At 46.2% G+C, this 24,874-nt stretch overlaps 1 protein-coding gene and 1 long non-coding RNA gene across 4 annotated transcripts in view; one reads left to right on the top strand and one right to left on the bottom strand.

The window, feature by feature from the left end:
- LOC143787730 (atrial natriuretic peptide receptor 1-like) overlaps positions 1-8,607 on the bottom strand; it is a 33,053-nt gene extending 24,446 nt beyond the window's left edge. The window contains exons 1-9 of the mRNA XM_077276705.1: positions 7,615-8,607; positions 3,969-4,114; positions 3,460-3,529; positions 3,243-3,387; positions 2,217-2,303; positions 1,760-1,900; positions 1,499-1,620; positions 892-1,030; positions 243-291 (exon numbers count right to left, since the gene is read on the bottom strand). Of these exons, the coding sequence (XP_077132820.1) occupies positions 243-291; positions 892-1,030; positions 1,499-1,620; positions 1,760-1,900; positions 2,217-2,303; positions 3,243-3,387; positions 3,460-3,529; positions 3,969-4,043 (828 nt within the window). The 5' untranslated portion in view covers positions 4,044-4,114; positions 7,615-8,607. The remainder of the gene's footprint in view (positions 1-242; positions 292-891; positions 1,031-1,498; positions 1,621-1,759; positions 1,901-2,216; positions 2,304-3,242; positions 3,388-3,459; positions 3,530-3,968; positions 4,115-7,614) is intronic.
- LOC143787731 (uncharacterized) overlaps positions 1-24,874 on the top strand; it is a 105,335-nt gene that overhangs the window by 37,860 nt on the left and 42,601 nt on the right. Inside the window, exon 3 of one of the 3 annotated variants that reach the window (XR_013218449.1) lies at positions 20,534-20,739. The exons of the other annotated variants lie outside the window; for them this stretch is intronic. This is a non-coding gene — a long non-coding RNA (uncharacterized LOC143787731). Of the gene's footprint in view, positions 1-20,533; positions 20,740-24,874 lie in introns of those variants that run through there. 3 annotated transcript variants of the gene reach the window in all.

Here is a 24,874-nt window from a genome sequence, read left to right as displayed (position 1 = left end):
TTATCACATGATCACCTGTCCTGTAGACCCTTTAGTAGATTGTGCTCCACCCCAGATGTGGGAGATCAGACGTTAGCTGTAATATGTAGACTCGTCACACTCTGCTATTCCTGGCAGACTCGGCTCTGCTACATCTGTATCTGCACACACAGCGGCCACAGCAAAGTGATACCCGCGGGGGGGGGAGTGCGATATACGTCAGAGTTATAATCATTGTATTGTGTCATAATCATAAAACTCACCGGGAAGGTGTCACAGCGGCTGGCGATCTCTACTAGCACCATGGCGTAACTGGGAAAAGAGGGATGGAAGAAGTGACGGGGTGCGCTCATCATATGGGGTACCCTACATCTACATTCACACTGCCCACAAGGCCCGGCCATAAGGTGCAGGGCGCCACTCTGTGTTATGTGCACAAAGGACAATTGCACCATTTGTGTTCACGCCATTTACCTATTACCATAAATCATACATTCCCGGCGCTGTGCACGTTGTTACAGATACTAAACGCGGCGAGATATTACTGTCCCTGCGACATATATGTATAAAATGTCGTTATTTAAAATGTTTTTTCATTTATTGGTAAGTGTTGGGGAAAAAACTCTCGACTCTTCCCTTTTTACACCCATAAAGTATTGTCATGTAGACATATATCTGTATGTACCAGCACATCGTGCCTGTAAAGAAGAACATTACTACTTAGCTTTTTAGGCAGAGAAAATTCTCATACAGCACAATGCAGCCTGCTTGCTGACTCGGCACAGATCCTGGCTGAGCCCCCGGCTGCACATGTGTAATGTCTGCCCCTGATATAACGTGCACCACGGCGGGACCTTGATCGAGCCCATCAGGGGCCATTGACACATATATGAAGCAGTGCGCGTATTTCACCTGTACACGTCGGTGGCGGGGGTCGGCAGGACACGATTGTTGTGGCTCTGGATCACCTCGGGGGCACAGTAGATATGTGGGGGCTTCTTCTCTATCAGTTCTTTATACTCATCCCGTCTATAAACCATCAGACCATAATCTGCAGAAACAATCCGTAGATTCATACATTTCCCTGCAGGACCCACCTCGTCCGTGGTCGCAGTACATGACTCGGCCTCATTCCTGTCCGCTGAATATTTCGTTATTGGCTGTACACGTTGGCCAGTGACTTCTGCATCGGGCGCTGCATGGTTTGTCTTTGCCTTTGTACATTGGGAAGTGTTATATACTGCAGTTTTCTATGGCGGGTAAAGGTGTAATGACGCCCAGCGACCTTTGACCAAGTTTAAAAAACATGGATGCTTTCTTCCAAAAACAGCGCCACCTCTGTGCACAGGATGTAAGTGGTATTACAGCTCAGCCTCTTTACTATAGAGCTGCAATACCAGACAAAACCTGTGGACAGATTTGGCGCAGTTTCTGGAATAAAACAGACATATTTCTCTGTGCAGCCACTTTAAATCTTTTAACCCCTACTTCTTCTGATCATCACGCTTTCCTCCGTTACCTGAGATCTTGCAGACCCATCGATCGTCTATGACGCAGTTACGCGACGTCAGCCGCCCGTGGTACATTTTATGGTGGTGCAAATAAGCCATTCCACGCGCCACGTCCGTGGCAAAGGAAAGTCTGCAAATGGTGGGAAAGCAGAGTTACAGAGTGACGCCGACTGCGCTGACGTTCACGACTCCAGCTATTTCTGTTTTCTTGTCTGTTTTCGGAGCGGCTCGTCCGTTATCCTCCATGTAGATGAGAGGACGTCACCCACCTAAACCCCCAGTTGAGAGGGACGTCATCGTTCAGCAGGACTTCGGCCAGGCTTCCCTTTGGACAGTATTCTGTGATGATGAAGATGTTTCCTTCCACCGACCCCCCTATGAACTTGCACAAATTCTGGTGGTCCAGCTTCCTACAGATTCAATCACATGATGTTAATATCAATCCAATGTTCCCCATCCTTGTCCACCATTGATTATACTGCTCCGCTTTGTGCAGAGAGGAGGCTGACATTCCCTGTCCTCCGCAGCTGACTTGTCAGCTTTACTGTGCAGACTGTGACAGAATCAGCAGAGTCGTCTCATTAGTATTATTAGAGGGCAGGGTTTCAGCTTTTCATGATTTAATATCACATATGTTGAGTTAAAGGTTAATTTGACAGAAATAAAAAAGAAAATCTTCATTACAGAAAATAGAAAGCAGCTCCGATCCTCGTGGGCGGCACTTACCGGACAAGCTGCACCTCCTTCCTCACGGTTTTAGTGATGGTGAAATTTTTCTTATAAATCCTCTTGACAGAAACAATTCGCCCATCGCTAGAAGGCAACAAAAGAGAATTTGTGTTACAGGAGCGGCGGCTTCAGGTCTTGTCTCTGATTAGCACCTTTCCTCCCATGAAGACAATATGGCCGCCCGTGGTCAGAGGGACACAAAGTGATTATATATTTTTTTTTGCAAAAATTATTTGTCTTTTTTAAGCTCAGTTTAGACCAATGTTTGGATAAACTGCCAAGAAAAGTGAACAATGACTTGCACCAGTTTACAGATAGTACAAAGCTGCAAATGTGGCATCTTATGGTGGTTTATAGGGATAGTCCAAGCTTAGGAGAGGATCACTATCGGACCACGGTCACCCCCACTGATCAGCTCTCGGCACCGTTAACAGCTGATCTTTGGGGTGACGGATGTCAGATCTTGCTGATCTAATATGGATTTTAGCACCAGGGTTTCATGAAACATTCTGCACAGTTTGGTTTTTTTCAGGCTCTTTTGTTTCCCTGCTCCTGATGGCTGCAGATTGAGTTAACTGACAATCCCTCAGTGAGTTCGTTCGGAGACGGAGTTTGTGATTCTTTTGCTGTGAACTCCTGTGTGCTGATTTATGACCCCAGATCACATCAGTTCATCTGATCATAACTCTACTGAGAGGAGCTGAATAAAAGGCAGGTAAAAGCGTTACAGACACTCTGAGAAGAGTTCACTGACAGCTGCTCAGGTAGCTGATTCTGCAGCCAGCAATAGAGGCTACAGAAGACTTAGGGGAAAATGTTTCATTAAATCCAATTGCAAAAGTGATTTTTGGCTACGAAAAACATGTATTGAAATAAAATCCAAATGACCGACAGGCGTCCATACCCCTAAGACTGTGTCGTACCCCAATCATAGCCTGAGGTGTGTAGGAGAAGTGCGCCACATGTATTGCAGTTGCCCCCAATGTGATGGATTCCGGCACCCCCGTCTTGTGCGGTACTCACTAGATCCCCGTCTGGATGAAGTTTTCGGTGGAGGAGCCGCAGATGAAGACCGTGTTCGCCAGTAGCTCCGTCCGCTGCCCGGGAAGGAGGTTGTTGTTGTGTCTCAGGCTGATGGTGCTGCCCAGCTGGTTCCAGACCTCATCCCCTGCGGAGACACAAGAGGAACACTCTGCAGAGCCGCAGCCGTCGCCATGATGGACCGTGACGCACAACGTACCAGGCAAGTCCTTCACTGCCAGAATCCAACTCTCATCCCAAAGCATCTTCTGCTTCTGATACTGGAACCACTGTGGAAACAAGAGCCGGTCATTACTCCGAGGGGCGGACGGGGCGACGGCTCCTCGGGGGGCTGCAGTCACGGCAGGGTCCGCCATAGCAGCAGGAAGGGCTAGGATCCGTCTCTTCTGTGTACGGGTCATCGCTGGTCGTAGTAATCTCTGGATCAGAATTATTATCAGTGTTACATTTACCAAAAATGGCGCCATTAGTGTCGAAACGTTCCGGACTCTGATCCACCACTCCACATGTACCACATACATTTGTCCCTCCCACGTGTCTATAAGCACGCGTATTCTCTGTGCCTATATCTTCTCGTGGCATTGTGCCGTTCCTCTGTTATTCTTCCTGGTAATTTAGAGCTAAACTGACAACTGGGCGTGTGCGTAACCCGGTGAGAGCAGACAGTATCAGAGTCAGGACATGGCCAACTGACGTAAGAGTATATACCACCACTGCGAGGATGAAGCCGCTGCAGAACAGCGTTAGCGGAAGTACAATGGCGATTTTCACCGCGGTGGTCATCGGGCACGGGCCACAATCCGCCGGGCACAGGGCGCAGTTCTCATCTTGACTGCAGACGTCATCACCGCACACTGTGGAGAGAAGCAGCAAATGTGAGCGTGACCCCCGTGTAATGGCGACAGGTGACAGTGACGGCGCAGAACAGGCGGAGCAATTACATGCCAGTGTGACGGGAGGGTCCGGAGGAACATCCATGTCACCCACGAGCCGCTGATTAAGGGCCCCTTTCCACTTGCGAGGAAAACGGACGAGTGCAATCCGATAAAAAATCGGATTGCACTCGGACCAATGTTATTCAATAGGTGTCTTTTCATTTGCGATTTTTCTCTCAGCCGAAATCGGACTGAGAAAAATCTGGATCGGCTGAGAAAAAATCGCAGCATGCTGCGTATTGCTCAGATTCTTGGATGAGACTCGCCAATGCAAGTCAATGGGTGCGAGAAAAAAAATCGCACAGCACTCACACCATGCGAGTTCTGTCCGATTTTTACGCACCGGTGTCCTTTGAAAAGCCGGTAATTCAGCGCGGTGTACAGTAAAATCACACTGACAGGTTAGAATAGAATAGATATATACACATAGAATGTGTATATATACATATATATATATGTCAGTGAGACACCTATATATGTATATTTATATTTAATGCAGCGCTAGATAGCATTAAAGCCGCTAATTCAATTGCCGGCTTTTGCCCTCTCCTTCCCAAACCCGACAGGATATGAGACATGGTTACATACAGTAAACCATCTCATATCCCCTTTTTTGGGGGCATATTCCACACTACTAATGTTAGTAGTGTGTATGTGCAAAATTTGGGCACTGTAGCTTGTAAAATAAAGGGTTAAATCGCGGAAAAAAATGGCGTGGGCTCCCGCGCAATTTTCTCCGCCAGAGTGGTAAAGCCAGTGACTGAGGGCAGATATTAATAGCCTAGAGAGGGTCCATGGTTATTGGCCCCCCCTGGCTACAAACATCTGCCCCCAGCCACCCCAGAAAAGGCACATCTGGAAGATGCGCCTATTCTGGCACTTGGCCACCCTCTTCCCACTCCCGTGTAGCGGTGGGATATGGGGTAATGAAGGGTTAATGTCACCTTGCTATTGTAAGGTGACATTAAGCCAGATTAATAACGGAGAGGCGTCAATTATGACACCTATCCATTATTAATCCAATTGTATGAAAGGGTTAAAAAACACACACACACACATTATTAAAAAGTATTTTAATGAAGTAAACACACAGGTTGTTTTAATATTTTATTGCTCTCTCAATCCACCTGAAGACCCTCGCTTGGCAAAATAATAAACCAACAATATACATACCTTCTGATGAACTGTCACGTCCCACGAAGTAAATCCATCTGAAGGGGTTAAATCAATTTACAGGCAGGAGCTGTGCTAAAGCACTCGCTCGTACCTGTAAACCCCGGGTACTGAAAGGAAAGCAGGGTGATCTGTACTTACATTGAGTCGCGGTGAGGCGCCCTCTGCTGGATGTTCTCATGAACTGCAGCCTTGGAAAAGTTCCCACGCTCGAGTTCATGTGAGTTCATCCTGCAGAGGGCTCCTCACCGCAACTCAATGTAAGTACAGATCACTCTGCTTTCCTTTCAGCACCCGGGGTTTACAGGCACGAGCGAGTGCTTTAGCACAGCTCCTGCCTGTAAATTGATTTAACCCCTTCAGATGGATTACCTCGTGGGACCTGACAGTTCATCAGAGAGGGTATGTACAGTATATTGTTGGTTTATTACTTTGCCAAGCGAGGGTCTTCAGGTGGATTGAGAGAGCAATAAAATATTAAAACAACCTGTGTGTTTATTTCATTAAAATACTTTTTAATAATGTGTGTGTGTTTTTTAACCCTTTCATACAATTGGATTAATAATGGATAGGTGTCATAATTGACGCCTCTCCGTTATTAATCTGGCTTAATGTCACCTTACAATAGCAAGGTGACATTAACCCTTCATTACCCCATATCCCACCGCTACACGGGAGTGGGAAGAGAGTGGCCAAGTGCCAGAATAGGCGCATCTTCCAGATGTGCCTTTTCTGGGGTGGCTGGGGGCAGATGTTTGTAGCCGGGGGGGCCAATAACCATGGACCCTCTCCTGGCTATTAATATCTGCCCTCGGTCACTGGCTTTACCGCTCTGGCGGAGAAAATTGCGCGGGAGCCCATGCCAATTTTTTCCGCCATTTAACCCTTTATTTTAGCAGCTACAGTGCCCAAATTTTGCACATACACACTACTAACATTAGTAGTGTGGAATATGCAAAAAAAAAGGGATATGAGATGGTTTACTGTATGAAAACCATGTCTCATATCCTGTCGGGTTTGGGAAGGAGAGAGCAAAAGCCGGCAATTGAATTAGCGGCTTTAATGCTATCTAGCGCTGCATTAAATATAAATATACATATATAGGTGTCTCACTGACATATATATATGTATATATACACATTCTATGTGTATATATCTATTCTATTCTAACCTGTCAGTGTGATGTTACTGTACACAGCACTGATTTGCCGGCTTTTCAAAGGACACCGGTGCGTAAAAATCGGGCAGTAATACGGATGTCATACGGATGTTGCGGTAAAAAAATCGCATGACACTCGCACGATTTTCCTCCGTTTTTTCAGTCCATTAATCGGACCATTTTTTCTCTCGCAAGTGGAAAGGGGCCCTAATACCGGGCTCCGCACCCTCGTATTTCGGCATTACGCGACATTACACTGGTTGGCGCTACCAGCGCCTCCCTCACCGACAGTCCCCATTGTACAAGCCTGTCCCTCAAGATTCTGCTAATCTGCATTAAATTACGCATTTCTGCCCCAATTTTGGGAAGATCCTGGGCGGAATATCGGCTGAGAGTCTTTTATTTCCAGGATTTTTTCAAATGGGTCGACGGGAATGCTATATTATAAAGACGCATCGCTCCCCGCCGCTCCACTGGTCCCCGCAGGTCCTGCAGCAATGGCGGCCCCCCATCCGTCATGTGACTGCTGCAACCGATCACTGGTCTCAGGCGTCTTGTGCTGTACTTGCAAGTGTCATGACTAAGGCCAGTGATAGGCTGCAGCGGTCACACAGATATCAGCACATCATCCCCATAAAGGTACGTGTTCACACAAACTTATTTCTGGTCCGTGTAGTAACACTGACCTGACACGGGCAGAACTCTGAGCAGGGTCGGCCTGTGATCCTGTGCACCCGGGCGAATCTCCACGTGGACTCAGGTCCAAGTATAAAAGCTCACAGCCGGCCCGATTTACAGACTATACTGGAGCATTTTCATAGCGGCAGCTCCTGCACCATCCGCTATATGAACAGCGCTCGGAGAAAATGCTGCACGGTCTTTTTACATCCTGCACAAACCCCTATAAAGAGGTGCTGCAGATTCCTAAACCCATATATAAAGTCTTGTATTGATAGTGGGGGCTTCCCCCCTGCAGACTCCATTTCCTGTGAAGAATCTGTGTCTCTAGCAGAGAATCCGCACCCCTCCAAATACTGGGCGAGTACGGATTAGCCTGGATCTGACGCCCCAGTAATGACCCCATTACCTTTCCCGCTGAGCACGGTGGACTGCGCTTCTAATGCCGCCTGGAAGGTGCCGACTTTGATGTGAGCGATCAATGAGGTGACGCCGAGGTGGACCAAAACAACCTGCAATTACACAAATCACAGAGCAGCGCACAACCCTTCACTACACAGGAAGAGGAGCGGCGGCCACACTCCACAGGCGCTGCTTATCTCCGGGAACTCGCACGAGATGAGGCAGAGGAAACAACATTCTGCCAGAAGACAGATGTAGAGGGGGCTGGCCGTATACACTGTGTTCCAAATTATTATACAAATTGGATTTAAGTGTCATAAATATTTAATTATTTTGCTTTTCAAATAAACTCGTGGATGGTATTGTGTCTCAGGGCCCAATGGATCACTGAAATCAATCTTGAACACCTGTGATAATTAGTTTTCCAGGTTATTCTAATTAAAGGAAAACTGCTTAAAAATGATGTTTCACATTATTAAGCAGGCCACAGGTTTCAAGTAACATTGGAAAGGAAAAGGAACTCTCTGCTGTGGAAAAGCATTGAATAGTGCAATGCCTTGGTGAAGGGATGAAAACATTAGATATTTCCCGAAAACTTAAACGTGATCATCGTACTGTGAAGAGATTTGTGACTGAAACAGAGCACAGACAGTTCATGCAGATAAAGGCATAATGAGGAAGGTTTCTGCCAGACAAGTTCATTGGATTCAGAGAGCAGCTGCTAAAAAGCCATTACAAACCAGCAAACATATATTTGAAGCTGCTGATGCCTCTGGAGTCCCTCGAACCTCAAGGTGTAGGATCCTTCAAAGGCTTGCTGTGGTGCATAAACCTACTATTCGGCCACCCCTGAACAGTGTTCACAAGCAGAAATGGTTGCAGTGAGCCCAGACATACATGAAGACTAATTTCCAAACAGTCTTGTTTACTGATGAATGTCGAGCAACCCTGGATGGTCCAGATGGATGGAGTAGTGGATGGTTGGTGGATGGCCACCATGTTCCAACAAGGCTGCGACGTCAGCAAGGAGGTGGAGGAGTCATGTTTTGGGCTGGAATCATGGGGAAACAGCTGGTAGGGCCCTTTAAGGTTCCTGAAGGTGTGAAAATGACCTCTGCAAAGTATATAGAGTATCTGACTGACAACTTTCTTCCATGGTATAAAAAGGAGAAATGTGCTTTCAGGAGCAAAATCATCTTCATGCTGACAATGCCCCATCTCATGCTGCAAAGAATACCTCTGAGTCATTGGCTGCTATGGGCATAAAAGGAGATAAACTCATGGTGTGGCCACCATCTTCCCCTGACCTCAACCCTGTAGAGAACCTTTGGATTATCATCAAGCAAAAAATTTATGAGGGTGGGAGGCTGTTCACATCAAAACAGCAGCTCTGGGAGGGAAGAAATACGAGCAGAAACTCTCCGAAAACTCACAAGTTCAATGGATGCAGAATTGTGAAGGTGACATCACAGAAGGGTCCTATGTAACATGTAACTTGGCCTGTTAGGAGGTTCTGGAGGTAAATAGCTTTTTTGTTCAGTGAATGTGACCTCCTAATGCTGCAAATTCCACAAATGAGAATTTTCAGTTCTTTAAAACATATCAAATATTTTTACCATCCAAGAACAATTGAAAACCAGATCACAAGAGCCACCAGAATATCAAGGAATCACCTGCTACATTACAAAACTAAAGAAGAAAATAACCGGGTGCCTCTAGTGGTCACCTACAATCCAAATCTGGAGGCGCTAAGGGGAGCTGCACGGAAATTACAGCCTTTACTACAAAAAGAAGCCCGAATACAATCCATATTTCCAGACCCCCCACTACTGTGTTTTAGGCAGCCCCCAAATCTAAGTAGCATCATTGTCAGAAGCTCCCTGTCCTCTCCAACAGCTGCAGGAACCTGCAAGCAGAAAAAAATGTAAAACCTGTCCATGTATAATGACCACGGACAAGATAAAGATCCCAACTCACACCAGGACTACAAGATCCCAGGTACATTCAGCTGCGTCACTTCTAATGTGGTGTACCTAATTATTTGTACTAAATGTCCAACTGGGGGTCTGTATGTGGGGGAGACAGGGCAAAAGCTTAGAACAAGAATGAATTCTCACCGCCACACAATAAGAGAAAAAAGAATGGATGTACCTGTGGCCAAACATTTCTGTCTCCCTGATCACAGCACCATGGACATGAGATTACTGGTATTAAAGGGTAACTTCAAATCTCAGAGAGACAGAAGTGCAGGAATGAATGTGTCGCATGGATTTATGTCTTTTTACATCAACTAAGGAATTTGCTCCTCAGACCATGTGGGGTCATCACAACACAGAACCAGACCCCAATCAGAGGACAATAAAACATTCCTTATCTATGAACTGCTCCAATATTTATGGACACAACTGTTTATCACTCACATAATGGTAGTTCTGCTTCAGGTCACCTGTGTTGTCTATGGCATTTATTTGTGCTGTGTTGTGCATAAATATGTGATTCTTCAGAATTTCTTTTAGTCTTTGCCTGATGAAGGGACCTGAGTAGTCTCGAAAGCTGTAATTTGTTACCATCTTTTCAGTTAGCCATTAAAAGGTATCAACCACTGAGGACTCTCAATTCTACATATTTTTCTATCCACTGGCTAACACGGGACCAAGATATATAACTTTCCTGTATCAAATGTTTAGAAATTCTACTGGGCCTAATAATTTGGAACAGTGCATTGTGAGGTTTTATTCATTGTGGAGATTATACTGTTATCATTGGGAGGTTTCTTCAATAAGATTCGATGTATACTCTAACGGGTGATGACGTTTATTAGACTGACTGTCATTTGCACCGACCATTTAGGAAAATCCGAGAAAAATGTCATTTGCATAATAATTTGGAACATGGTGTACATGAGATAGGACATGGCCCCCGAAGCAGGGCAGAAACATCCCAATGGGTGTGTAATGTGCTGCGATAGACACTGACTAGAAATAAATGACCTAAAAAACCAACATGCTGCGATGGTGACTGGCGACATCACAGAAGAGACGGCCCCAGGAATGAGGCTGGATATTATCATAGGGAAAGTGCCGTCCTCGGAGCTTACTCTGATCCCGGCAGCTCTAGTGCAGTGCGGCCGTCCACCTGTCAGTCATCGGGCAGGAAAGTGGCATCAGCTACCTGAGGCCCTTGGCAAGTTGTAATATAATGGAGTATTAAAGGGATATTCCTACAGGATCGGTGATAAATGTCTCATCGCGGGGGGCCAACAGTCACTCGAAAAGTGGTCCTGAGCCCCCAATCCTTCTCGCTTCATGGCCGCAGTGTTGGGGAGTTTGGATGGCGCTATGATCATGTATGCGCCGTGCCCCGGGATTTGTCCCCTGCATAAGACAAGTGTCACTACCCCTGATCTGCGGATCTTTGTGCAGCTGCCCAGCGGCCGGGGTTAATCTCCGCCGCTCCCGTGGATGAACTTACCTTACTGGTCCAGTTCAGTTGCGTCATTTTCCCCGCCTGGGACACCGTGTGCGTCACTATTTTCCCATCATCCGGGATCCACGGCCCACAGATCCCGCGCTGCTTCTGTGCGGATAAATAGAAACGGATAATTCCTGGCCTCGCAGATATAGAGACCGAGTGCCCACATTATATCCATCGGGACTAATACCCCCAGCATCCTGCCGATAACCACTGCCCCTATTCTATATCCTGTGCCGCTGCAGAGCATTACCGGTACAGGGTTCCCAGCTGTAGAGTTGGTTGCCTGTCGCCCCCGTGCAGTCGCCCCTTTGCCCTCCTTGGATATCCCTCGCAGACGTCACATGGTAAAGACATTGCCAGAACTTCTCACCATGAAGGCCAGCGGGCAGGAGTGGATATTCGCATGGTAGATGCAGCAGTTGTCGGCAGTCGCATATTTCCAGTCTGCGGGACACTCAACTTCCTCACAAAACTTTTTCGCTTCACTGGCGTTACTGAGAAAATACTGAATACATTTATACACAGGATCTACACGATTACACGGTTATATCACAGGGAAAGATGGACGTAAATGCAAAGCAGTGAGGAAAGCAGTGTCATATACAGAGGCCAGGAACTGACAGCAAATATAGAGGCAGAAGGGCAAGAATGTCTGTGGTCAGAGGCCGCCACTGCAACATTCATGGCATACTCAGACTGCATGCAGCCACTAGGCAAAGTACGGAGCTCCCCCTAGTGGTGCCTGTATAATCTGTATGTAGTGAGCTCCCTCTAGTGGTGGCTGTATAATCTGTATGTAGTGAGCTCCCCCAGTGATGGCTGTATAATCTGCATGTAGTGAGCTCCCCCTAGTGGTGGCTGTATAATCTGTATGTAGTGAGCTCCCTCTAGTGGTGGCTGTATAATCTGTATGTAGTGAGCTCCCTCTAGTGGTGGCTGTATAATCTGTATGTAGTAAGCTCCCTCTAGTGGTGGCTGTATAATCTGTATGTAGTGAGCTCCCCCAGTGATGGCTGTATAATCTGCATGTAGTGAGCTCCCCCTAGTGGTGGCTGTATAATCTGTATGTAGTGAGCTCCCCCTAGTGATGGCTGTATAATCTGTATGTAGTGAGCTCCCCCTAGTGATGGCTGTATAATCTGTATGTAGTGAGCTCCCTCTAGTGGTGGCTGTATAATCTGTATGTAGTGAGCTCCCTCTAGTGGTGGCTGTATAATCTGCATGTAGTGAGCTCCCCCTAGTGGTGGCTGTATAATCTGTATGTAGTGAGCTCCCTCTAGTGATGGCTGTATAATCTGTATGCAGTGAGCTCCCTCTAGTGATGGCTGTATAATCTGTATGTAGTGAGCTCCCTCTAGTGTTTCCTGTATAATCTGTATGTAGTGAGCTCCCTCTAGTGGTGGTTGTATAAATCTGTATGTAATGGTTTCCCTCTACTGGTGGCTGTAAAATCTGTATGTAGTGAGCTCCCCCTAGTGGTGGCTTTATAAATCTGTATGTAGTGAGCTCCCCCTAGTGGTGGCTGCAGACAAACGCTAAGAGTTTCAATTATTATAATCTATCGCATCAATATCAAGTAGAGATATTACTTTCCTACATTAATAACCACCATTTTGGGATATAATCCTTTATAACTTCACTTTTATTTGTCACAAATTATTGCAACTTAATTATAAAGTAATGAATACTCTAGTGATATATTTGTTAGGGGTGTAACCTTCTGGCTCAGAATCGTCCAGTCGCCCGGCTTTTTAGCTCCTTTTGCGCTGTAATTCTATGCTTAACCAGGTGGTAAGGGGCGCCAGTGAGCAGGTAAATAATAAAAGGGGACACTACTCTATTCAGCATTTCCTCCCTTTCATACTAGGTATTGGGTGGGGGTCCCAGGAGTCAGGCCCACCATTCATAAAGTGATTGCGAGGAGAATGCAATTACTATTTGAAAAGAGAAATCAATAATTCATCAATTAACTAAACGAGTAAGTGAAGTCTGGTACCTGAAATTCAGGATACTTTGTGCCACTGCCTTGTGATAAAAGCTGTCGGGCACAGACACGGAGTAGCTAACGTTGAAGTCCTGTCCGGTAATCACCTTCTCCGGGGGTCTGTCAATCCAGGCCATCTCCAGCCCTGCGGGAGAAGATGCGCATCTCTGACTGGGTGCCATGTGGTACCGCACTTCTCCTGTAAGTGCCGCCGTCCTTTACATTATCCCCCGGCAGCGATGCTCCGAGCCCCCTACTGCGCAGGGAGATGGGACGCAGACACATTATGGTGATGATGGTCAGAGATCTCTGCGGTCAGAGCCCCTCCATCACAGTGACATGGGGTAGATGGGAGCAGCCCCTGAAGGACGTCTATACCTACCCATACAGTCTATCATGTTCTGCTCGTTGGGCTGATCATTTGGCCAACAGTCGAACTGCGTATTATCCAGGTCGTGCCACGCAGAAGTCACCTGCAGAGAATGGAAAACATCAGTACCCCAAGTGACCATCGCGCCTCCACAGGACATCGTGATTCCCCACCGCCGCTCTGCCCGCGGACACTCACACTCGGGGGCCACATTGGCTTAATCTTCCAGGACATCCCACAGGTATGGGTGATTGAATGGCTCAGGCAGACCCCAACTCAGGTGGTGCGGGCCCGGGACCACAACAAGACACTTTGCCTTGGCCATGGTATTTAGATACAGGGCTGAGACAATAAATAGAACATTTGCCCAGGAAAGGCTGAGATCTGACAAGGACACCAAGAATCAAATAGCTCTCCATGGTCCAACAGAGGTTCTCCAGCATCAAAGGAAAGACGATACAACTTAGCCTTTAATCGTATAGGAATAAAGAAATTGGGAGAATCTGCAAGAAAGACATTAATAAATAATAATAATCTTTATATAGCGCTAACATATTCTGCAGCGCTTTACAGCTTGCACACATTATCATCACTGTCCCCGTTGGGGCTCACAATCTAAATTCCCTATCAGTATGTCTTTGGAGTGTGGGAGGAAACCGGAGTACCCGGAGGAAACCCACGCAAACACGGGGAGAACATACAAACTCCTTGCAGATGTTGTCCTTGGTGGGATTTGAACCCAGGACTCCAGCGCTGCAATGCTGCTGTGCTAACCACTGAGCCACCGTACAGTGCTAGCCACTAAGCCACCGTTACATTAAAAAAGAAATCCATAAAGCTTATGTGTTTTGGGTAGAAGAACCCTGCATTATCTATGATTAAGGGTCTTTCTACCAGAAACTCGTGGGAATTATGGGTTTTCTTTTTTAATATGTGCGCATTCTCCCAATTTCTTTTATCTTCTACGATTAAAGGTTACATTGTAACGACTTTCCTTTGGTGCTGGAGAACATCCCTGTTGGATCAGTGAGCGCTATTTGATAAGCGCATACTCCGTGCACCCCACCTGGACCACAGACCGTCTGCCCTGGAAGTCTCCTGGGATACCAATCTCTAACACATAAGTGCTGAGCTGAATTGACACTTTTTCTATTTTTTCTGCATGAAAAATCATCTATTTTTTATCCAAAAAAACATGTGATGTTCATGTGTATGGTCATTCATATTTCTTCTGTGTCATTTGGGTATTATTATTATTATTTATTGTTATAGCGCCATTTATTCCATGGCGCTTTACATGTGAGGAGGGGTATACATAATAAAAACAAGTACAATAATCTTAAACAATACAAGTCATAACTGGTACAGGAGGAGTGAGGACCCTGCCCGCGAAGGCTCACAATCTATCAATTTTTCAAATCCGTATTTCATCCATGTCCGTTTTCATACATCCGTGTGTCATTGGTTTTTATACGGGATCCAAGGGGTAATATCTTTCCTTGTGGAGAGTGACATACCAAGCTTGGCATGCCAATGTTAGGAAAGTTTTAAACCTTGCAATGCTCTTCTGGGAAATTAAATATCGATTGCAAGGCTTAAAAGTACATTTCACATTGTTCCTATTGATGTCCTCACTTACCTGGAAGAAAATAAGAAGGTGTGAGCTGAACAAAAAAGACATCTGTATTTGGATCAGACGTCTATTATTCAACAGCCTGAGGGTGAAATAAATATTCTCGAAACAATCAGTGGCACTGTGTCCTAAAGACAAGTCAGTGTTGCAGGTGGTGAGCAAACTTGATTTTAAGGCTCAGTTAGTGAAACTTCAAGAAAAACTTGTGTCCAATTCTCAAGTTGAAAATTCTCTTGATGTCAGGTTTCTTTTTATTCTTAAACCCAAAGATCAAGGTCAATAAAGGTCATATGATAAATGCTGCAGGTCAAGTTCTTGAAGAAATGAAGCCTTCACACGAGATAAGGAACCTTTAATCATACTAGAAGCCAAGAGGAGCCTGATCCACAAGTTCCTTCAGCTTAGGCCCTTCAGATGGACTTCGTCCCCAATATATTGTCTATGTGCGTCTTGTATCTTCGAAGTGCTTTACTAGTGGAGGAGGATGGAGGTCACAAAGGAGATGAACAGGAAGCAATGTCTTGATGTTCCCGAGATAGAGACATCAATGTAGGATGGATATCTAGGAGATGTGAACACGGTGGGATCTGTCTTCTAGGATTATAATTCACAATTAGCATCCAACCTTTTATAATCACTTGTATCTGAAATCTAGAAGAGGATTAGCAATCCCAGTGGACACACGAGCCATGAAACCATCGCCAACTGCTATCTCCTGTGCTTAAGACCAGATCTTTAATTTCTTCATTTCATTTCCACATTATGTCATGGAGCATTGCACCAGGATTCCCGCACTAGTCATATCATCATTTCTTATTTTTTGGGGGGTTTGGATGAAATATCTTGGGGGGTTATCCCATCTCATACATTTAAGGTATTTCCACATGCTATTCCATAAATATATGGTAAATTCAGAAGCCACCAATGGGACTTGCATTTTTTTCTCAAGGCTGTGGCCCTGGTGAGCTGCTGTCAGTGCAGAGTTGGTCAGGCCAGCTTACACGTCCAGATAATTCCGGTACCGGAGTTATCCGTGTGTGCTCACGTGGCACACGTGCGGCAGCCGTGTGCCGCCCGTGTGCCGACTGGGTACCACACGGACCGTGCAGGAGACAGCGCTACAGTAAGCGCTGTCCCCTGCTTTGGGTGCTGAAGCAACCATTCATTTCTTCTCTCCAGCAGCGTTCGCTGGAGAGAAGGAATGAAAAATCATTGTTTTGTTTTTTTTGCGGTTGAAATAAAGTTCCCGGTAACCAACCCCCTCCCACCCCCTCCCACCCCCTGTGCGCCCGCCCGCTGGAAATAAAATACTCACCCAGGTGAGGCTGAGAGGAAGCATCGAGGGAGCTGGGTGAGTATTTTATTTCCAGTGGGCGCACAGGGGGTGGGAGGGGGTTGGTTACCGGGAACTTTATTTCAACCGCAAAAAAAATAAAAAAACAATGATTTTTAATTCCTTCTCTCCAGCGAACGCTGCTGGAGAGAAGAAATGAATGGCGGCTTCAGCACCACAAGCTGGGGGGACAGCGCTTACTGTAGCACTGTCTCCTGCACAGCACACGGACTGCACACGGACAGCATCCATGTGCGGTACGTGTTTTACACGGACCCATTGACTCTAATGGGTCCGTGTGATCCGTGCGCTCCCACGAACACTGACATGTCTCCGTGTTTTTCAAACGGACACACGGTCTGTGAAAACACGCTGACATGTGCAGAGACACATTGATTTTAATGTGTCAACGTGAGTCAGTGTCTCCGGTACGTGAGGAAACTGTCACCACACGTACCGGAGCCACTGACGTGTGAAACCGGCCTTAGACTTTTCATTCATTTGTATGGGAATCTTGACCACCTGCGCACTGAAAGCTGCGAGCGACGGGGCCTGGTTATTAAATAGATGAGATTCCATTGGTGAGTTCTCAATCTAATAAACATTTATGCAATTTATTTTTTTAACAGCCTTCGGCTCGATCTCAAGCCTTGGTGACTTGATGGATGAACGCTGTGTAGACCTAGATAGTTCCAGCAGGGTCTTCTCCACCATTATCTTGATAGTATCGAGCCATCAGTTTGCTGGTCTTCCTCTTCGCCTTGTTCCTTCTATTCTCCCCACCATGATGTCCGTCTCCAGTGATCGCTCTCCCCGTATGATGTGTCCACAGGTGGTACCTCGGTCATCCTTGCTTCCAGTGACATGTCTGGCTTGATTTCCTCTTGTCATCCATGGTATTGATAACATCCTTCTCCACCACATTTTGAAGGCGTCGATTCTTCTTCTGTCTTGTTTTTTATCGTCCAGGCTTCACATCCGTATGTTACCACAGAAAAGACGAAACTATTTCGAGAAAATTCTAAAATTCTTTGAAAATGCCATAAATGACCGAGTGGGACTAGCCATTCAATAAATTTTTGGGAAAATTTGAATAAGAAGGATCTTATTGTTTCTTTCATTCGAGTCACGTGCTTTCTTCCATTAATATGCCTGCAGTATAATAGAAGAACTTGAATCCACCAGAGACGGAGAAACGGCTCCATTCTGGCTGATTGATCAGTGTGAAAACGTGTATATGAGCTACAGCTGCATACACACCCTCATACAGGAGAGACCGATAGCTGTGTTCATCCAGTTCCTGCTGGTGCGCTAATAAAATTTCAGTACTACAGTGAAGACTGACACTCTGGCTCTGAGTCAATTCACATCTACTTTATCACTTCTGGCTTCCATGATAAGAACCAAGGACATTTTTGTTGCATTTGCTCGCAAAACTGTTTCTCAAGATATTGCAGTCATGCAGTGCTCAGTAATAAGTGGCTTTATTGCAGCCACCTGAAGCTGAGCTCAATGTCCAGACCAAGAACTTATTGAGGCCCCTTCGAACGTCCTGATATTTCTGCTACGGGCTCATTTCCACTTGCGATGTCCGAGTCTCGCAGGTTAAAACCCTCTTCTGGTGCCGGCACTCCAGAGCAGAGCGTGCAGCTCCATGTATTGCTGTCTGGCCCCACGCTCCGTTCTGGAGTGCCGGCGCCAGAAGAGGGTTTTAACCTGCGAGACTCGGACATATGTCTCACAAGTGGAAATGGGCCCTACTGGAAAAATCAGTACCTGAGCTATCCCGGTCTGTGTGTTACATACGTGTGGCATCCGTGTGCCGCATCAGTGTGACACATTCCGCCTCCTGGGAAAAGCGTTACAGTTCACTCTGTTCCCAGGCGCCGGCTGCTGAATACAACTCCCATCATTGTCACCTGGTTGTGTTAATCTCAGAGAGGCCAGGTGACAATGATGAGAGCTGCCTTCAGCAGGATTTCCCTCTATTTCCAGCGGGAGTGGGCAGTCATGTGACAAGTGTGCACCAGCGGGAGTGGGCGGTCATGTGACACAAGTGTGCACCAGTGTAAGTGGGCAGTCATGTGACACAAGTGTGCAGACTACATTCTCAATGTTCTAGAGAAGAGGATGAGAACCTGACGGCACGTGATTGCGGGGAATCCTGACTGTGTGCACATTGCACTTTGTTAGGATTTGGCAAATCACAGTCATAAATGATTGCAGGAATAAAACCCCTCTGATAAATTCCCCGAATCCTCCTGTGATCAGTAAGGCTACCCGGCGTGTGGCACGTGGCACATACTTGCCCTTCCAGTTGGCAGTGGCCGCTGAGCTCCTGCTCCTCCCTGTTTCCCGCATGTTCTTCACGTAACGTCTCTCTCGTTGCGTCACTTTCCGCTCAGATCTTCGCCTTATTTCGAGGTTTCCATCTTCGTTCTCCTGATTTCTTCTCGGATGATGTGAAGCAAATGCCCAGATTACTGTAACCTGCTGTCTGTAATGATACCGCGGAGAGAATGAAGACTCTTAAGTGTGACATTAGGGGAAATCAGCGCTGATCCGGCAGCTGCTCACTCAGGAGTCCGCGCTCTGGGACTGTTGTGGGCACGTAATAGGATTTAGTTGGTTAGAACAAATCTGATTGTTTTTTCTGTTTTCTATGGAAATTATGGGGGAGGGGTGAAAACAAACAAAAAATGTTTTATTGCTTTGCTGAATCCTGCCAATTCTTGTATTACATAGAGCGCAGCAGTGCCGGATCCTGCACCCCTATAAACCGCTCCTACCGCCCTGAAATGATCCAATAGTGAATTGTAGCTGAATCTTATAAATAGTTCTATATAAAAACTCCTGAAGGCTCAAGTGTCCACTGGGCGTGTCCAGACGTCTAAGTGTCCGGGTCATTCTCCTCTGATCCCGCCTCTAGGGCGCTGATTGACGTGGATTCACAGAATGGACGACACCTGGCTGCTGTGCGGTGGCGCATGCGCAGAGGATGGGCCCCTGTGTAGCTCTCGATGGTTCATCAGTGATCTCTGCCCAAATGACGGGAAATCCAATGTGCATGCGCCTGTCAATCAGCAGACAGGGTGGGCTCAATGAAGGCTACCAGGACACTTAGACGCCGGACGCGCCCTGTGGACTCTTCAGCCTCTTCATTTGCAAACGACTCTGAAGTTTTTCACAGTTTTTCACTCACAATTGACTAATGGCTGTACCTTTAGGCGGTCAGAGCCAGTGATGGGAGCCGTCCATCCTGCTGACAGTTTCCCTTTTTATTTGATCAGCACCACCTTTGCCTTGGGGAGGCAGTGATTGGGAGATGTGTGGCCCTTCTGCCGCCGATCATCAGTTGGACCATGCACCTGGATTACTGATGGGATCCACCAATAATCTCTCTATGTGACCCGGCAGATCTTTGCTGCTGCTGTTTGGAGATACCAAAGATTCAACCAAAGAACAAGACGCTGCCATACATGTCTGGCAGCTGCTCGTCTCCATTACTGTATACAGCATTTTTTTACTTCCCCCCCCCCCCAAAAAAAAAACAAAAAAAAAAAAACAGCGTATTACTGTACCAGCAAACTGAATGCGATTTTTTAAATCTCCTGCACTCACTCCTTCTGTTTTCCTTGTCTGGAGCGAAGAAGTAAATTGCACGGCACTCCGAATGATGTGAGGTGCACCGTGCACAAATAGGGTACCACTCCCAATGTAAAAAACAACGCTTGTCTGGAGCGTCCATTCGTCCATTATTTCAGAGTTTTTGTTGCGTTTTTCACCCATACCAACAAAAGAGGAAAAAAAACAGCAAATATGAACTAAAAATTGGAATATTTTATGTAGCGTTTTTCCTGCCAAAACACACGTCTTTGGTGCAGAACTGTCTGCTGAAAATACTTAACATGTGCACATACCCTAAGGGTTAAATAATCATGGCAGACGCAGGATTCAGGAAAATGTCCTGGTCTGACCAGCAAACCATAGCGACGTCCAGTGCAGAGGGGCGACATATGCCGCAGTGATGTACAAAGCCGCTCCTATATCTGATCTGAAATGTGCGGATGTCTGTAGAGCAGGTGAATGGCAACAATGACAACAAACCCGATCTCTTTATATTTCCTCTTAGGTCACTGACAGTGTGAAAGTGACTGGAGTATGATAATCGGACACCTGTCTGCAGGGAATCAATATCAACGATGCCGTAAAGATGTTACCTGCTCTACACATTTTATTTACATAGGATTTTATTTATGTAGGATTGATATATACTTTTTAATTTAGAGTGTCCCTCCTGTCACACCCCAGGATGATTTATTATTAATATAAAATACATTTGTGCAGTTAATGCCATAGTCCTTATAAAAACCGCAAAACCTTCTGCACAAATGTAATAGAACATTTAAAAAAATGTATCTACCTGCAGCCACCACAAGAGGGAGCTCTTTACTATCAATTTTAATGTAAAACAAGTATGTGCTAAATCCCTAGGCTCCCCCTAGTGGTGGCTGCAGACAAGATCTTATGTGTCTGTATACAGGGAGCTCCTCCTAGTGGTGGCTGTTGTGAATTCTATTTTTGGGCTCCCTCTAGTGGTCACAAGCGGTACTGTGTAGTGTTGTCTTTCTGCAGGTTGGCTGCATCAGCTGGTTCGTTATCCTTGGTTGGTTTCCTATTTAGCTCACCTGGAGACTCAGTTCCTTGCCTGCTATCAATGTATTCAGTGCTCTTCAGATTCCTTGTGTCTACCTTGCTCCCAGTCTCTCCAAGACAAGCTAAGTTTTTGTTTGATCATTTTTTGATTATCAGTGTTCATTATGTTTTTAGTCCAGCTCGCTAAAATGTGATTTCCTCGCTTGCTGGTTGCTCTAGGGGACTGAGTTTCTCCCCCCACACCGTTAGTTGGTGTGGGGGTTCTTGAAATCTCAGAGTGTATATTTTGTAAGGGTTTTTTAATGACCGCATAGATTCCCTTTTCTATTTTCTGCTATCTAGTATTAGTGGGCCTCATTTGCTGAATCTGCTTTCACCCCTGTGTATGTGCCTTCCTCTTACCTCACCATTATTATCTGTTGGGGGCTTCTATATCTTTGGGGATTATTTCTCTGGAGGCAAGAGAGGTCTTTCTTTCTCTCTAGGGGTAGTTAGTTCCTCAGGCTGGCTCGAGACGTCTAGGATTTTTAGGCACGTTCACCGGCTACTTCTAGTGTGTTTGGATAGGTTCAGATTTGCGGTCAGTCCAGTTTGCCACCTCCCTAGAGCTTGTCCTATGTTTGTTACTTAGCTGGAGTAATTTGTGATCCTCAACCACTAAGGATCATAACAGTATAGCAGGCCAAAAAGTGTTTAATGCATCGCAGAAGTGGGATAAAAAGAAGACCTGAGTACATTTTTTTTTTTTTCCTCCCGCTTTTCCTTTGCTGCAGTCTGTTTAGCTTCTTTCATCCCCTTGAACTCTGGGTGGTTTTGAGCTCAGCTGCAGACATGAATGTTCAGACTCTGACTTCTAGTGTGGATCATCTTGCTGCACGGGTGCAAAGTATTCAGGATTTTGTTATTCATAGCCCTATGTCAGAACCAAAGATACCCATTCCTGAGTTGTTTTCTGGAGATAGATCTAGGTTTCTAAATTTTAAGAATAATTGTAAGTTATTTCTATCTTTGAGACCTCGTTCCTCTGGTGATTCCGCTCGGCAAGTTAAAATTGTTATATCCTTGTTGCGCGGCGACCCTCAAGATTGGGTTTTCTCTCTGGCGCCAGGAGATCCTGCATTGCTTAATGTGGATGCATTTTTTCTGGCTCTTGGACTGCTTTATGAGGAGCCTAATCTTGAGAATCAGGCAGAAAAAGCGTTGCTGGCTATCTCTCAGGGTCAGGATGAAGCAGAGGTGTATTGTCAAAAATTTCGGAAATGGTCGGTGCTTACTCAATGGAAAACAGCATTTAATACGCCCGAAGGCCATTTTGAGTATTTAGTGATGCCTTTTGGACTCTCTAATGCTCCTTCTGTGTTTCAGTCCTTCATGCATGACATCTTCCGAGAATATCTGGATAAATTTATGATTGTTTATCTGGATGACATTTTGGTCTTTTCTGATGATTGGGAGTCCCATGTGAAGCAGGTCAGGATGGTGTTTCAGGTCCTGCGTGCTAATGCTTTATTTGTGAAGGGCTCAAAATGCCTCTTCGGAGTACAGAAGGTCTCCTTTTTGGGTTTTATTTTTTCTCCTTCTACTGTGGAGATGGACCCAATCAAGGTCCAGGCTATTCATGACTGGACTCAGCCCATGTCTGTTAAGAGTCTTCAGAAGTTCTTGGGTTTTGCTAATTTTTACCGTCGTTTCATCGCTAATTTTTCTAGCGTGGTTAAACCTTTGACGGATTTGACCAAGAAGGGTTCTGATGTGACTAATTGGTCTCCTGCGGCCGTGGAGGCCTTTCGGGAGCTGAAGCGCCGGTTTTCTTCAGCTCCAGTCTTATGTCAGCCAGATGTCTCTCTTCCCTTCCAGGTCGAGGTTGATGCTTCTGAGATTGGAGCAGGGGCTGTCTTGTCGCAGAGAAGCTCTGATGGCTCTGTGATGAAGCCATGTGCTTTCTTTTCAAGAAAGTTTTCGCCTGCCGAGCGGAATTATGATGTTGGTAATCGGGAGTTGTTGGCTATGAAGTGGGCATTTGAGGAGTGGCGACATTGGCTCGAAGGAGCTAAACATCGTGTGGTGGTCTTGACTGATCACAAAAATCTGATTTACCTTGAATCTGCCAAGCGCCTGAATCCTAGACAGGCTCGTTGGTCGTTGTTTTTCTCCCGTTTCAACTTTGTGGTCTCATACCTGCCTGGTCCGAAGAACGTGAAAGCTGATGCTCTTTCTAGGAGTTTTGTGCCTGACTCTCCGGGAGTTTCTGAGCCGGCTGGTATTCTCAGAGAGGGAGTGATTTTGTCTGCCATTTCCCCAGATTTGCGACAAGTGCTGCAGAAATTTCAGGCGGATAGACCTGACCGTTGTCCACCAGAGAGACTGTTTGTCCCGGATAGATGGACCAGCAAAGTTATTTCCGAGGTTCATTCTTCGGTGTTGGCGGATCATCCTGGGATTTTTGGTACCAGAGATTTGGTGGCTAGGTCCTTCTGGTGGCCTTCCTTGTCGCGGGATGTGCGTTCCTTTGTGCAGTCTTGTGAGATTTGTGCTCGGGCTAAGCCTTGCTGTTCTCGTGCCAGCGGTTTGCTTTTGCCTTTGCCTGTTCCGAAAAGGCCTTGGGCGCACATTTCCATGGATTTTATTTCGGATCTTCCAGTATCTCAGAAAATGTCTGTCATCTGGGTGGTGTGTGATCGTTTTTCCAAGATGGTCCATTTGGTGCCCTTGCCTAAGTTGCCTTCTTCCTCCGATTTGGTTCCTCTATTTTTTTCAGAATGTGGTTCGCTTGCACGGCATTCCTGAAAATATTGTGTCTGATAGAGGATCCCAGTTTGTGTCCAGGTTTTGGCGGACTTTTTGTGCTAAGATGGGCATTGATTTGTCTTTTTCGTCGGCCTTCCATCCTCAGACTAATGGCCAAACCGAGCGAACTAATCAGACGTTGGAAACTTATTTGAGATGTTTTGTTTCTGCTGATCAGGATGATTGGGTGACTTTTTTGCCATTGGCCGAGTTTGCCCTTAATAATCGGGCTAGTTCTGCTACTTTGGTTTTGCCTTTTTTCTGCAATTCTGGTTTCCAATCATCGTTTTTCCTCGGGTCAGGTTGAGCCTTCTGACTGTCCTGGGGTGGATTCTGTGGTGGATAGGTTGCAGCAGATTTGGAACCATGTGGTGGATAATTTGAGGTTGTCACAGGAGAAGGCTCAGCGCTTTGCCAACCGCCGCCGCGGTGTGGGTCCCCGACTTCGTGTTGGGGATTTGGTGTGGCTGTCTTCTCGGTATGTTCCTATGAAGGTCTCCTCTCCTAAATTCAAGCCTCGCTTCATCGGTCCTTATAAGATCTTGGAAATCCTTAACCCGGTGTCTTTTCGTTTGGATCTCCCAGCATCGTTTGCCATTCATAATGTGTTCCATAGGTCTTTGTTGCGGAGGTACGTGGTACCTGCGGTTCCTTCTGTTGAGCCTCCTGCTCTGGTGCTGGTCGAGGGCGAATTGGAGTACATGGTGGAGAAGATTTTGGATTCTCGTATCTCTAGACGGAGGCTTCAGTATTTGGTTAAGTGGAAGGGCTATGGTCAGGAGGATAATTCCTGGGTTGTCGCCTCTGATGTTCATGCGGCCGATTTGGTTCGTGCCTTCCACGCGGCTCATCCTGATCGCCCTGGGGGTCTTGATGAGGGTCCGGTGACCCCTCCTCAAGGGGGGGGTACTGTTGTGAATTCTATTTTTGGGCTCCCTCTAGTGGTCACAAGCGGTACTGTGTAGTGTTGTCTTTCTGCAGGTTGGCTGCATCAGCTGGTTCGTTATCCTTGGTTGGTTTCCTATTTAGC

This window comes from Ranitomeya variabilis, chromosome 8 (assembly GCF_051348905.1).
Source record: "Ranitomeya variabilis isolate aRanVar5 chromosome 8, aRanVar5.hap1, whole genome shotgun sequence".
Lineage (NCBI taxonomy): Eukaryota > Metazoa > Chordata > Amphibia > Anura > Dendrobatidae > Ranitomeya > Ranitomeya variabilis.
Note: the sequence above shows the minus strand (reverse complement) of the source record. Positions and strands in the feature narration are given on the sequence as shown.